Below are 14,989 nucleotides of genomic sequence, written 5' to 3'. Positions count from 1 at the left end.
CTCTGTGCTGAATTTACCAGTTACCATTTCACATCCAGAAGATGTAGGGAGGTGTATTCCTCACCATAATCCTCCCTCCGAAGGGATGGGAGGAAAATTGTCTGATTGAGGTGAAAAGACAAAACCACTTTTGGAAGAAAGGAAGGAACCGTATGCATGGACATGCCCATCTGTGAAAAATGCAGAAAGAGGTCCCTGCAAGACGATGCCTGGAGCTCAGAAACCCTTCTAGCTGAAGAAATGGCCACCAGGAAAACAGTTTGCTCCTAATTGCCCTAACACCTCAGCGGTGCGGCACCAATTGCTTGTGCCAAATTGCCCTGACACCCACCTACCATGAATGGGAAGCACATTTTTTACACCTTAGCACATAGGATGTCTGGTCCCCAGGAGAAAGAAGCCTGCTCATAAACAGACTGGCGCGCATAGGCATTGTCCTTGAGCTCGAACATTCAAGGTCTGGCTTCAGGAAAATACATTCTCGTACACACAGATAATTGGGTAGTAATGTTTTATATCAACAAGCCGGGAGGGTCAGGTTTGTTCCACTTGTGCCAGGAAGCAAAATGCACATGTTCCATTCAGGTAACCCTTCAGGCGGTCTATTTACTGGGAGACCTCAGTCAGATGGTGGACATGTTAAGTGAAAAACCGGATCACCACAAATGGTCCCTAGACCTCACCATTGTAGAACATATCTTTAAAAGTGGGGTCAGCCAACATTAGACTTGTTCCTCTCCCAGGACAATAAAAAGTTTCCTCTGTCCAACTCTGCCTTCCTGACTTTCCCACTGGTATCCAAAGTGCTTCAGTAGATATCTTGAGATGGATTGCACTTCATATTGGTATCACCTTGCTGGCCACAACAAATCTGGCTTCCTTATCTACTCACTCTAGCTATAGACTGACTAATACCACCGAGGAATCATCCCATACTCCTACAGCATAACAGACAACTTCTTCATCCAGACATCAAGTTCTTCGCTTTAATAGCCTAGATATTTATTTATTTGTTTGTTACATTTGTATCCCACATTTTCCCATCTTTTTGCAGGCTCAATGTGGCTTACATATTACCGTTAACGGCGTTAGCCGATTCCTGTCTGAACAAATACATGGTATGAATGAATACAAAGTGATATTGTGGTAGAATGAGGTACATGTATGGCAGGTACAACTGGGGAGAACTTAGAGAGGGAAAGGGGGAAGAAGAGTCAGGTAATGTCCATTACGGTCTTTGGTTACATTGTGTCGCAAGTGTCCAGGTATTTTGATGTTGGGTCGGTGGGGTATGCTCTTCTGACCAGGTCTGTCTTTAGTGCTTTCCGAAAATTTAGGTGGTCGATCGTAGTTTTTACTGCTTTTGGCAATGCGTTCCATAGTTGTGTGCTTAGGTAGGAAAAGCTGGATGCATAGGTGGATTTGTATTTGAGTCCTTTGCTGCTTTAGAGGCAAGTAATCCAGAAACTCCTAATCTTGCAGGAGCTGCAGAATATTCTTGTTTCCAGGATGTCCTCCACCAGGAAATATCAACTCAAATTGATCAGGTTTGCATAATGAAGCATTGCAAATTGCTAGCATCCCATAACCTGCCCTCTCCCTCAGGTGTTAGCCTACATATTGCACCTCACTGAGTCAGATTTTAAAAACAAATTTGTAAGGCTACACCGGTCAGCATTCTTAGCTTAGTTAGAAGGTAAATCGCTTTCCGCACATGCCTTTGTTTCACACTTCATAAGAAGTCTGATGAATACTAATCTGCCTTGACGAGACTCACTGGGATCTAAATGATGTTCTAGGTGAGCTCATGGAGATGCACTTTGAGCCATTAGGGTCAGCGCCCCTCAAGTTCCTTGCATGGAAGACAATATTCCATATAATAATCACCACAGCCAGCAAGGTCAGCAAAATCTAAGCTCTGGTTCATTACGCCTCTTGTGCACAATTTTTTCCTTACAGAATTGTTCTGTGCACTAATCCAAAGTTCCTTCCTAAAGCTGTCTGACTTCCACCAGTCTTGTAAAGTACCCAGTTTCTTACCTGTGCCTCACCAAAGTAAAGCAGCAGAAAAGCTCCATACCCTTACCTGTAGAAGAGCACTGCTCTATATTCTCTCCATGCCACAAAAGATATGCAAAAACTTGCAACTGTTTGTTGTGCATAACCCCAGCAGTCCTGGAATGCCTGTATCCAAATGCACACTATCTTCTGGGTTGCTGATTGCATCGCCTTCTGCTATCACCAAGCTAACAAATAGCCTTTTGGGCAAAATAAACCCTCACTGCCTAAGTGCAACAGCAGTAAGTACAAACCCTCACGCAATCGCTGTTCAGGACATTTGCAGAGCTTCAATTTACATCTACTAAATACTACCGCATAGATGCATTTTCATCCACAAACATCGCCATTGGACAAGCAGTCTTGCACAACCTCTCTACACCAAAAACAAGACAGCATTTACCCATTCATTACCCACGGATATCCTACAGTTCACCATATGTTCATGACAACTCTTAGCTTTTTATTTACCATTGTGTACCTGGATCGTCCTTGCTTACTGTAATGGATAGACAGCAGAGAGAACCACACTTGCCCACCCCCTTTCCTCTGATCAGCTTCATCATTTAATAACTAAACTTCTATGATATGGATTGTGAAGAGGAGAGGGAATCCAGCCTAACATGCTCAGGGAAGCCCTGAGCTAGAGGAAAGGAGAGCTCCACTCATCAGGAGGACATCACCATTCAGTGTGACTTCATTCCCCTGCTGTCTACAGAGATCTTCCATTACAGGTTATCAATTCCACTTTATTTGTAATGTAGGGAGGGGGCTTTCTCTGGAGACATCAAGATAAATCAAACACAAATCACCTTCCTGAGGAGTTCTCTTCTAAGCTATATTAATAGAAAGAGGGGTGGGGGGAGGTCTAGCGAGGTAGTGACTACATAGAAACTCTTGTGTATGCTTGGAAAAATCTGTTTTTCTGAGCTGTAAGTTAATCAGTCACGTTGGCGTCATTGGATGATGTTACTTACTGTTGTCTGGCTTATCCTTCTGTGTATGGAGAGTTCCTGTTCAAGGTAAGGAACTGCACTTTACTGCATAGTGCCTGAATGCTAGGTAATGTTAGAAAAATATGTTTGTGGTTTTTATTTTAAAGCAGGCCCATTAACCTGAAGAGCTCTTTTAGTTCCAGAGAAAGTAATATTTGAGACTTCAATATGTTAATTTATTTGTCTTTAAATAATTTGTATTTAAATTTTGTATTTTAAATGGTAGAGGAAAAGTAGACTACAAAAGCTTTTGTAACTTTTTTTTTTTCCCCCAAGATTGACAAAGAAGAGGTTTCTCTTCGCAGAGTCATTGGAGCCAAAAAAGACCAATATTTCTTGGACAAGAAAATGGTGACGTAGGTATTTTTTAAAAATCATTTTAATGAAATTAAAAGAAAATGGATTTTTAAAAAAATAGATATATGGCATTTTCCTTTATACTGTAGATCAATGGGAACCAGGGCTGGCATCTAGCACCATAAGCCTTCATTCACAATACCCGGGGATTTTTTTCCATTATTTTATAATCCTCCAGCCCTGTCGTACCTAGTCTGGTGACTGAAGTAATCATGTTGGGCCAGGGCTCCTCCTGGAACCATCTAATCATGGACCTTGATTCTGACTACCAGGAATCCTCCTTAAGCAGTGACCATGATGAACCTCCCTCCCCTACTCCCTTAGATTTTGGGGAGGGAACTGTGAATGATGGTTCTGCAACATCTCCAACCCTGGTTGACCTATGAAATAGAAGTAAAAAATTGAAACTGGAAAGAATTTAAAAAGCACAATCTAAATTGGGGGTTCTTAACCAGTAGTGCCCGTGCCCCCCAAAGGGTATGGGAAGAGATCAAACAGGGTGCAGAGGAAGAGCTTTGAAATCTGAGGCGATTTATTAAAACGTTCTAGGCAGAGTGAAGGCAGTTATTCTCTTTGCTACAACTTAACTCTGTGGATGGTCAACGCCTGTGGCCATGAAAACAAAGAACAGAAACAGACAATGCACATGACAATATAAGTACATAAGTATTGCCATACTGGGAAAGACCAAAGGCCCATCTACCCTGCGGGTCAGCACCACTATCGTATGGAACAAAGGGAAGAGTATTCCAGAGCCGAGTGATAACCCCTCCCTTCTTGGAGCCCCCCGATGCACAAACCTTTTGGCCCCAACACCCCAGCTGTAATTTAGCAGCCTCTTCCTCAGTCAGTTTTGTTTCTTGGAGAAGCGCTATATCCACTTTTGAATCCCTAAGATATTTCAAAATCTGCTTCCTTTTAATGGGTCTGTTCACCCCCTGTCACATTCCAGGTAGCCATCTTAATCTGTGCCTGTGTCATTTATAAAGAAAAGAAAACAGAATCGCAGTCCCACCTATACATGGGCGCTTTGGGGTTTTCAGGTGCTTTCCAAACAATGGCGTTAATATAGGATGGCAGCTGTCCCCAGCCCCCCACTCACTAGAATCTTGAGAAACCCCACCAAAACATGACCCAGCAGGAGAAAATATCTCTCCCCCACCCCAAATCCCCATCTCTTCCCCCTCCCACAAGGTATACAACCATCGGACCCCCACCCTGAACCCCCCCATCCTCTTCTATAGATATCCCTCAACTATACACATCCAAAACCTCCCCGTGCCCCCCAAAATCTCCACCCACATTTCACACTCATATCGCATCAACCCCCCCCCCCCCCCAACTCATATGCTCAACAAAAGTTCAAAGTAAGTTGCTAGTGTTCGTTCCGGAAGACCTTTATAAAAGCAGAAGGCTGCAAATCATGCCCCCTAGGAAAGTAGCTTGTCTCATTGATACAGATGTAGGAATTCAAGATTCCCCAACCACTGACACATTCTGTGACATTGACTGTTCATCCTCAGATGACTCGTTATCTGATAAATGCTCCCCGCTGTCAGCGAGCGACCAGGCAGGGTTCTCTGGATGTGACACAGGAACCTCCACATTAAACTTTGGCACGCGATCCTCCTTCAGAGAGGGCAGGCACGGGTGATCTAAACCGTCCATGTGAGACTGAAGCATTGTTGCCAACATCCGCTACTTCCCTGTGCCGCTCACCCACCTGCTAAATTTTGGGGCCCCTGAGGAGTTAGCAGTGGAGGAGAAGGGTGCAGATAAGAGAGATTTACCCAGTGAACGGAGTTCCCTCGGAGGAATGTAGGGAGAGATGAGAGTGGAGAGGTACTGAGGAGCTGCAGAGTGAATGCACTTATAGGTCAATAAGAGGAGTTTGAACTGTATGCGGAAACGGATAGGAAGCCAGTGAAGTGACTTGAGGCGAGGGCTAATATGAGCATAACGACACTGGCGGAATATTAGTTGTGCAGCAGAATTTTGAACAGATTGAAGAGGAGAGAGATGGCTAAGTGGGAGACCCGTGAGAAGCAAGTTGCAATAGTCTAGGCGAGAGGTGATAAGAGCGTGGATGAGGGTTCTGGTAGTATGCTCAGAAAGGAAAGGGCCAATTTTGGTGATATAGAGAAAGAAATGACTGGTTTTAGCAGTCTGTTGAATATGTGCAGAGAAGGAGAGGGAGGAGTCGAAAATGACACCAAGGTTACGAGCTGATGAGACAGGAAGGATGAGAGTGTTATCCACAGAAATAGAGAATGGGGGAGGAGGAGAGGTTCGTTTAGGGGGAAAGATAAGAAGGTCAGTCTTGTTCATGTTTAGTTTCAGATGGCGCTGAGACATCCAGGCACATAACTTCAAATTAGTGTCAGTTAACTCTATTTCTCACTGAATATTGGTTGTAAGTGCCAATTAGCTAATTTAACTTATGCATCTAACTGTATGTAGTTTATAACCCGTGTGCACAGTTTGCACGCTAAGTGTAAAATTGTGTGTGCAAAGTTATAGAATGAGGGGATAGTGTAACTGTGGAACATTATTACTTTCATACTCAGACCTAGCTGGCGATCTCAATATTTTTTTTTTTAACTTTTACAGAAAGAATGATGTAATGAATCTTCTTGAAAGTGCTGGCTTTTCACGCAGTAATCCTTACTATATCGTCAAACAAGGAAAGGTGAGCCAATTTTTAAAAAACTGTTTAGGAATCAAGAGTTTATCAACATGGGCTACCATTAAGATGTGGTATTTTACTGCCAACCAGAAAAAAAAAGTAGGAGAGGACCAATCAAATTCCAGCACAAGGGTAGGAAACGCAATTTATTAATCAGACTCAACATAGATCTGTGTTTTGGCACATGTGCACTTGCCTCAGGAGTCAACAGATTTTTGAACATTAACAAAAGAAAGACAATGTATATATAAATATATAATGAAAAATGTAAAACAGGCAAAATATTTATCTAGCCTAATGGTAAAACAATGACAATAAAAGAATATAAAAATATTTTAAAAGTACAAACATGGAACTCCACCAATAAAAAGCAAATATAAGGACCCACATAATAGACATAGAACTTATTAAAATGCTAATTGTGAAAATATTAGGGCTGCACATCGATTAAAATTGGTTGCATAAAGCGACCCACTCACATTTTCTCCTGTACAATGCAATACAGAGATAGCAGATGTAAATTTTCAAAATTGACATTTCAATTACTAAACTAAAAATAAAATCATGTATTTTACCTTTGTTGTCTGGTGATTTTATCTTTCTAATTATCTTGTTCAGTGTCTTTGCTTCTACTTCCCTGTGCTCTGAATTCTGTTTTCAGGGCCTTCTGTCTATTCACTATTTTTTTTTCTCCTCCTTCACTCCCTGCCCTATATTCATCTTTCACATTCAGCTTTCTTCATTTTTTTCTTCCTCAAATCTATTTGTTTCTGTCTCTTTTCTATCTCTTCCTTTCTCTTCCCCTTTATCTATGGGCACCTCCTCCTTTCTCTTTTCTCTCCCCTTCCCCTCCTCTCCATGGACACCGTCTCCCTTTCCCTCCCCTTCCCTACCCTTCTACGGGCACCATCTCCTCCCATCCCCCCCTCCCAAATGGGTCACCATTTCTTCCCTCCTCTGCCCTCCACTTCAAGGTCACCATCTCCCTTCTTTGTTTTTTTCCATCCCCTATTTCCAGCATCTGTCCCCTTCAAACAACACTCCTCCCCCCATCCCATTACTCTCTCCCTTTTTCTCTTGGCATGTGTTCCTGCATTCCTGACCCCCCCCCCCCCCCCCCCCCCCCCCCCCACACACACGGTCCGTATCTCTCTCTCTCGGCACCTCTTCCTGCACTCCTGAAACCCTGTCCCCATTCTGTCACTCTCAGGCCCAGATGATCAAGACTCTGACGCTGTTCTGAACAGTGCTGTGAAATACCACCACAACAGCGCCCAAAAATAACTCCCTAATGCTCGCTGCTAATAGTATGCAAATGATATGCCCGCTCCTAGGGTTGAGCTTTAGGAAGTTAAGTGGCAGGATTGTGCCATGGACATTCGCACAAGAGCTGCGCTTAAGCAAAGCTCTTGTGCTCATGCCCAGTCCAAAGGGGGGAGAGGCAGTGCAGCAAAGGCAGAGGGAACCAGCCCGAGAGTGAGGGGCAGTGGAACAGGAGCTGGAGACTGCAGTAGCCTCACTCCTCTTGCACGGCCCTCTCACATTCCTGCAGCACTCTGACTTCGGTTGGGAAGAGAATTCCCTTGCCTGACTCCTTCAAACGCCTCAAAAACTGAACGGCACCTGACATGTCCTCTGTACAGAAGAAAGACGGCTACATTCTGGACAAGTGAGTAACGCCTGCTCTGAGCTGGTGTTGGGTTTTGTGCAGCAAAGGCGCCTTTCTTCAGGATGCTGATTTCTATGCATCTGGAGGGAATGGTGAAATGGCCTCATTTTAATTCTTTTCTCTACGTTTGCATGTGAATTGCACTGATAGCTGGAGAGCTCTTGTTTGCCGCAGTAAGGGCCTTCTGAACATTATGCGCTGGCAAATGTGGGTTCTAGTCCGGCGCTAATGGCCACTAGTACCCGTGTTTGCTTCTGTGCTGAAGGCATTCTGCTTTTCTCACCTCCCTGAAGCCTCTCTCTGTAGCGTTCCTCTGACAGAAGTTCCTTTTTCTGGTTCGGACACTACAGAGAGAGGCAGGTAGAAGGAGGGAGCCAACTTGCAGTTAGGAGCAACCTCTAGCTGATCACATGCAGAGCACAGCCAGCATTTTACAGCCTCAGGATTGTTGTTTTCTCCAGAGTTTATTTTACTGTTACTCCAGGCTTATTTACTGAAGCAGGAATAGTCAAAGTTGCTCCAAGGTGCTTCAGTTTCTCACCCCGCAGCCCCTGTGACTCCTAAATCTCATTTAACCTCATCTGTCTGCTCCTGGAGGTCTATCTCTTCTTCTCCCTCAATTGATGTGGCCTTAGTCTATTCAGTGGAACCATCATTGAAGGAGCCATTAGAGGAGGGAGAGCTCCCTCCTGAGGGTGGGGATGACCCGAAAGTACGGAGGTTGTTTCATAAAGAGGATCTCAGAACTCTTACTTCTGAGGCATCGGTAGTGCTTTCCATTGAGGAGCCTTCTGCTTCAGCGTCAGGAGTTCCATCTTCATTGATCATGTGAAACTTCGTGTGGACGGATGCAGGGTGATGCATATTGGAGGGAATGATCCGAGTCATGGTTGCCTGATGCTGGGGTCCACCTTGGTGGTCGGCAACCAGGAAGGAGATCTGGGTATCGTGTAGATAGTGTGCTGGAGTCTTCTGCTTGGTGTGAGGTGGCAGCAGCCAAAAGAGCAAACAGGATGCTGGGAATTATTGGGAAAGGGATGGTGAATGGGACTGAAAATACTATGGTGCCTCTGTGGTGCGACCTCACCTTGAATATTGCGTTCTTTTCTGGTCACCGTGTCTCAAAAAATATATAGCGTAATTAGTGGGGGTTCGAAGACGAGTGATCAAGATGATGGAGGGGATTGAGCTCCTCTTATGTGGAGAAAGGCTGGACAGGTTGGGGCTCTTCAGCGTGGAAAAGAGATGGATGAGGGGAGATATGATTGGGGTCTATGGAGTCCTGGGTGGTGTAAAACGAGTGGAAGTGGATCGATTTTTTTTTTCCTCGTTCCTGGAGGGCAAAGACTGGGGGACATTCGGGGAATTTGAATGGAAATGCTTTTGAAACAAATTAGAAGAAATATTTTTTCACTCAACGAATGGTTGAGGTCTAGAACTCTTTCCGGAGGATGTGGTGACAGCTGTTAGCGTGTCTGGGTTTCATAAAGGTTTGGACAAGTTCTTGGCAGAGGGGTGCTTAGTCTGCTATTGAGACAGACATGGGGAGGCAACTTCTTGCTCTGGGATTGGTGGCATGGAATGTTGCCACGCTTTGGGTTTCTGCCAGGTATTTCTGATCTGGCTTGGCTACTGTTGGAAACAGGATATTGGGGTAGATAGACCATTGGTCTGACCCACTATTGCTACTCTTATGCTTTTATCTCTTGTTTTCTACAAGTTGTCCAGAGATGAGAAAGGTCCACACATGTTTTGTTGTCCAGTTAGTGTTAGGTTAACGAGTTGTTTAAGGTTGTTGTGTTTATTCTGAGTTTCTCTTTACTGCTTATCTACATAAATACTGAGGAACTGTACTGCATGACGAGAGAGGTGTTTCAGCTCCGTTTTCAGTTCTCTATCTCACCTGCTGGTTGATGGACATAACTATCCCACAGGTTCTGGAATAGTGGGAAGGACTAATGCAAAAAAGTTAACAGAGAAGACCTAATTTCTCCATATAAAAAAAAAAATTGATGATAAAAAGTATGTAAAAAAGAAAGGTGCATTATATATACAGAAAATTGGAATGGAAACAAGTATCATGAAGTAAAAAAAAAAAAAACACCACACGTACAAATTAAAAAAAGATTTATAATAAGTTAAAATGAGGTCTCCATATATAAAATAATCAACACAGGGCTGGGACTAATGACATCAAACTAATAGCATAAAAAAATGCAGGGCTCGCATCGTACAATTAATTTTAAGAAAAAAGGAACAAAGTACAGCATTTGTATATGCAAGAAAGAGCTCACTAAAATATACCATGACCAAATCATAAATGATTAATTTATCTGAACAGAAATAAAAATGTGTACATACAATTGTGGTAACATTAAAAACATAAGTACAAAAATATTGCCATAGTGGGACAGACCGAAGGTCCATCAAGCCCAGCATCCTGTTTCCAGCAGTAGCCAATCCAGGTCACAAGTACCTGGCAGGATCCCAAAACAATACAATACATTTTATGCTGCTTATTCTAGAAATACTCAAAAAACAAAAAAATGGCTTGAACGTGTCTGTAATCAGTGTTGTAAACATACACAAATTTAATCAGACACCGAATGTTTATTGTGATGTATAGCTAAAAGGCTGATAGAGGCGTCTCATATCTATATGGAAGCTTCTAAATCTTCTGAATCTTATGCTTCCAAAAGGTTATTCAAACCAAAAGAAGATTATAATCATTGATCACCTCCAGCCCACCAATCAGTGCCTGGCGTTGCTAATCTTCAGCAAACTAAGTATTCAGAAAACCTTTTCCAAATTATTTATCGTAGCTCCAATGCAAATACTTAGATAAATAAAAAATATATATAAATGCAGGCACTGTTGGTTACAAAATAAACATTATCGTAAGATTGACATATAATGCACCGAATTAACTTATCTTAATGGTTCTGAATTATACAGCCATCTGAAAGGGCCAGAACTCATTCAATCGTATCAACGAACTGGGACCTCCGGTCACATTGTCAGCCCGACAGGACCCTGTTTCGCGGTCTACTGCTTCTTCAAGGGCAAACAAATCTGCAACACGAAGAATCAACATTAATACACACATCTAAATAAACCGGCATATATATCATCAACTATGGCGACTGACCTAGCTTACATCGTCGACGGCTTCAGTTCTGATACGCCCAAAATGGCGGCGGCGTATGCACTATATACTAACTCATAACTCCTCCCACTTAAAACCACGTAATGAACAGCTGATGCTAAATGCATCAGCTAAATGCATCAGCTGTTCATTACGTGGTTTTAAGTGGGAGGAGTTATGAGTTAGTATATAGTGCATACGCCGCCGCCATTTTGGGCGTATCAGAACTGAAGCCGTCGACGATGTAAGCTAGGTCAGTCGCCATAGTTGATGATATATATGCCGGTTTATTTAGATGTGTGTATTAATGTTGATTCTTCGTGTTGCAGATTTGTTTGCCCTTGAAGAAGCAGTAGACCGCGAAACAGGGTCCTGTCGGGCTGACAATGTGACCGGAGGTCCCAGTTCGTTGATACGATTGAATGAGTTCTGGCCCTTTCAGATGGCTGTATAATTCAGAACCATTAAGATAAGTTAATTCGGTGCATTATATGTCAATCTTACGATAATGTTTATTTTGTAACCAACAGTGCCTGCATTTATATATATTTTTTATTTATCTAAGTATTTGCATTGGAGCTACGATAAATAATTTGGAAAAGGTTTTCTGAATACTTAGTTTGCTGAAGATTAGCAACGCCAGGCACTGATTGGTGGGCTGGAGGTGATCAATGATTATAATCTTCTTTTGGTTTGAATAACCTTTTGGAAGCATAAGATTCAGAAGATTTAGAAGCTTCCATATAGATATGAGACGCCTCTATCAGCCTTTTAGCTATTCTAGAAATAAGCAGTGGATTTTCCCCAAGTTCATTTTAATAATGGTCTATGGACTTTTCCTTTAGGAAGCCATCCAAACCTTTTTTAAAACCCACTAAGCTAACTGCTTTTACTACATTTTCTGGCAACAAATTCCAGAGTTTAATTATACATTGAGTGAAGAAATATTTTTTCCGATTCATTTTAAATTTACCACTTTGTAGTTTCATTGTGTGCCCCCTAGCCCTAGTCTTTTTGGAAAGAGTAAACAAGTGATTCACGTCTACCCGTTCCACTCATTATTTTATAGACCTGTGAGGTGCACATGACTGCAATTGGTTTTAAAAGAAGGAAACATAATGCATTTACTTGTATGTGCAAGAAATGGCTCACTAAAGGCACACCGGCCAGATCTTGAAGAATTATTTTGTCTAAACGGGGGAAGAGGAAGAAAAGGTTGAGGTGTAGGGAAAGGGGAGAGAGAGGGAGGAGGAAGGGGGAGGGGAAGGGAAAAGAAGGGAAAAAAGGAGGGGTAAGTGATGGGGAAGAAAGAGGGAGGGGAAGGGCAAAAAGGAGGGGAAGAAAGGGGGAGTGGGGAAGAGATGGGAAAAGGAGGGAGATGGGGAAGACATGGGGAAGAAAGGGGAATGGGGAAGGGGAAGAGATGAGGAAGAAAGGGGGAAGGGAAAAGGAAAGGGTGGGGTATGGGGAGGGAAGAGGGAGGAAAAGGGGAAGAAAAGGGAAAAAGAGGGGAAGGGTATGGGGGAAGGAGGAAAAGGGGGGGGAAGGAGGAAAAGGGGGAGGAAAGGGTAAAAAGGAAGAGGGGAAGGGGAGAAAAGGGTAAAAAAAAAAAGGAAATTGAAGAATACTCATAAAAAGGGTCTAATCAATTTCTGAGTTCAAGACCTTTGGGAAATACTGTGTTGAGCAAAAAATACACTTTTGTTCTTCACGGAGGAGATGTAAATCAAAGTCACCACTCCAACGTTGCTGAAACGTTTTAAAAACAAAAGACTGTAAATCTCGGCTAGAATGTCCCAAATCATTCCAGCGTTCTACTAGTGGTGCTGAGAAAATATTCCTGTTAGTGTGGCTGCTGTGTTCTCTGCTCCTAGTTTTTATCATCAATTTGATTTTTCTAATTTAAAGCAAGGACATACAATAATGTAAACTACGTGGGATATATTACAATTAGAGATTTGTTCTAACTTTTTTACATTGCATTACATTACAATTAATATTTCTAGGCTGCACATACCAAAAAAAAATTCAGATCAATGTGGCTTACAGAACAAGTAGGGCAGACCCTAGATCACAGGAAACAACCATCTATCACTAAAAAGTTAACAAACAGATCATTGAAATACAAATTTATGATAAAGCCAGGTCTTTACAAGTTTCTGAAAAATCTGGTAATTGTTTTCATGGCATAAGTATGGTGGTAATATATTCCACTGTTTGGCGACTTAATAGACAAAGTGGAAAATTCTGATTTGTAAATAACACCCCGGGGGATGGAAATTGGAGGGAGAGGTACTGTCTAGAGTCTTTTGCATAGTTCTTCTCATGCAGTACAATTAAAGATGATATATAATGTGCCTGGCCACATAAAATCGGAAACACGTAACAGTATAACTTAACTCATAAAATTGCAGAGTTCCCTACCAAAGAGCAATTCAAGCATTAGTGATTTTATTAGTGGCCTTGATCCGCGACCCGATGAGCAACCAGCAGACCGTTCGTTTTCACGCTTCTCGCCTCTCTCTGTAGATTCTGTAAAGCAGGAGTTCCGCAGATTTTCCAGGAAATATTGCAAGCTGGATGTTTGCCCAAACTACTTACTCCATTGTGCCCCTACCTGCTTTCTAACTGACTTGATGCTACATCTCAACTTCATGCTTGGTAATGGCAAATTCCCTGTAAGCTATGGAAACATCTTACCCCAGTACCCAAAGATTTCAAGTAAAAAAAGCAATGACCTGTTCAACTATCGGCTGATTGCATCTATTCCACTTTTTGTGAAACTTATGGAGAAAATGGTGAATAAACAACAGTGAATATTTTGAAAAGTTCAATATTTTGCATCACTCACAGTCTGGATTCCGTCCGCTCCATAGTACTGAGTCTGTGCTCATCACTCTCCTGACTAACTTTAAGAGGGAAATAGCTGTTGGAAAGAGCATTTTGCTTTTACAGTTCGACATGTCTAGTGCCTTTGATATGGTGGACCATGACATCTTACTGCGACCTCTTGATTACTTTGGAGCCAGTGGAAATGTCTTAGCCTGGTTGAGAGGCTTTCTAACCTCAAGAACGTACCAAGTTAACTCCAGCTCTAAGTTTTTGCCTCTTTGGAAAGCAGACTGTGGTGTGCCGCAGAGTTTCCCACTTTCGCCAACTCTCTTCAACATAATGTTGATCCCTTTGGCCACGGCCCTTTCCAAACTTGGGCTCAACCCGTTTATTTATGCAGATGACATCACTATCTTTATCCCTTTTAAAAAAGACCTAAGTGAAATTACCAGTGAGATACGACTAGGATTGCACACCATGCTTGACTGGGCCAACTCATTTAAATTCAAACTCAATGCTGAGAAAACCCATTGTCTAATTCTCTCCTCTCCCTATAACAAATTCACTCCCCCAACATTAATCACTCCTGAGCTTGTCTTGCCAGTCTCAGAGTCCCTAAAAATATTAGGTGTCATTGTTGATAGAACCTTAACCTTGGAGCAGCAAACGAACTGTACAACCAAGCAGATGTTCTTCTCTCTTTGAAAGCTTAAGCGTATACAACCTTATTTCCCTAGAGAAGTATTCCTCAGCTTAGTTCAATCACTTGTTATAAGCCGCCTTGATTACTGCAATGGAATCTATGGGGGATGCACAGACATGCTTCTAAAAAAAACTACAGACTACCCAGAACACAGCGGCTAGGCTCATCTTTGGTAAATCAAGATTTGATAGTTCAAGACCACTGCGTGAGAAGCTGCACTGGCTTCCTGTGAAGGACCGAATCGCTTTTAAAATTTGCACTTTGGTGCACAAAATCATCTATGGTGAAGCCCCTGCTTATATGGACACCCTAATTAACCTGCCGCCTAGGAACTCTCACAAATCAGCTTGTTCATACCTAAACCTCCACTACCCAGTTTTCTATGGCCTCAAGTATAAGACCACTTATGCATTCTCCTTCTCCTATCTCAGCACTCAATTGTGGAATGAGCTGCCTCAATTGGTCAAACTTACTCCTGATCACCCGACCTTCAAGAAGCGCCTCAAGACTTTCCTTTTTAGTAGAACATACGCTTCAAACCCGC

At 42.5% G+C, this 14,989-nt stretch overlaps 1 protein-coding gene across 1 annotated transcript in view; it reads left to right on the top strand.

Moving 5' to 3' along the window:
* The window catches only part of SMC3 (structural maintenance of chromosomes 3), a 190,643-nt gene that overhangs the window by 36,064 nt on the left and 139,590 nt on the right, over positions 1 to 14,989 (top strand). Inside the window, exons 6-7 of the mRNA XM_030202767.1 lie at positions 3,330 to 3,409; positions 6,021 to 6,099. Of these exons, the coding sequence (XP_030058627.1) occupies positions 3,330 to 3,409; positions 6,021 to 6,099 (159 nt within the window). The remainder of the gene's footprint in view (positions 1 to 3,329; positions 3,410 to 6,020; positions 6,100 to 14,989) is intronic.

This window comes from Microcaecilia unicolor, chromosome 5 (assembly GCF_901765095.1).
Source record: "Microcaecilia unicolor chromosome 5, aMicUni1.1, whole genome shotgun sequence".
Lineage (NCBI taxonomy): Eukaryota > Metazoa > Chordata > Amphibia > Gymnophiona > Siphonopidae > Microcaecilia > Microcaecilia unicolor.
This window is presented reverse-complemented; position numbering and strand designations above follow the sequence as displayed.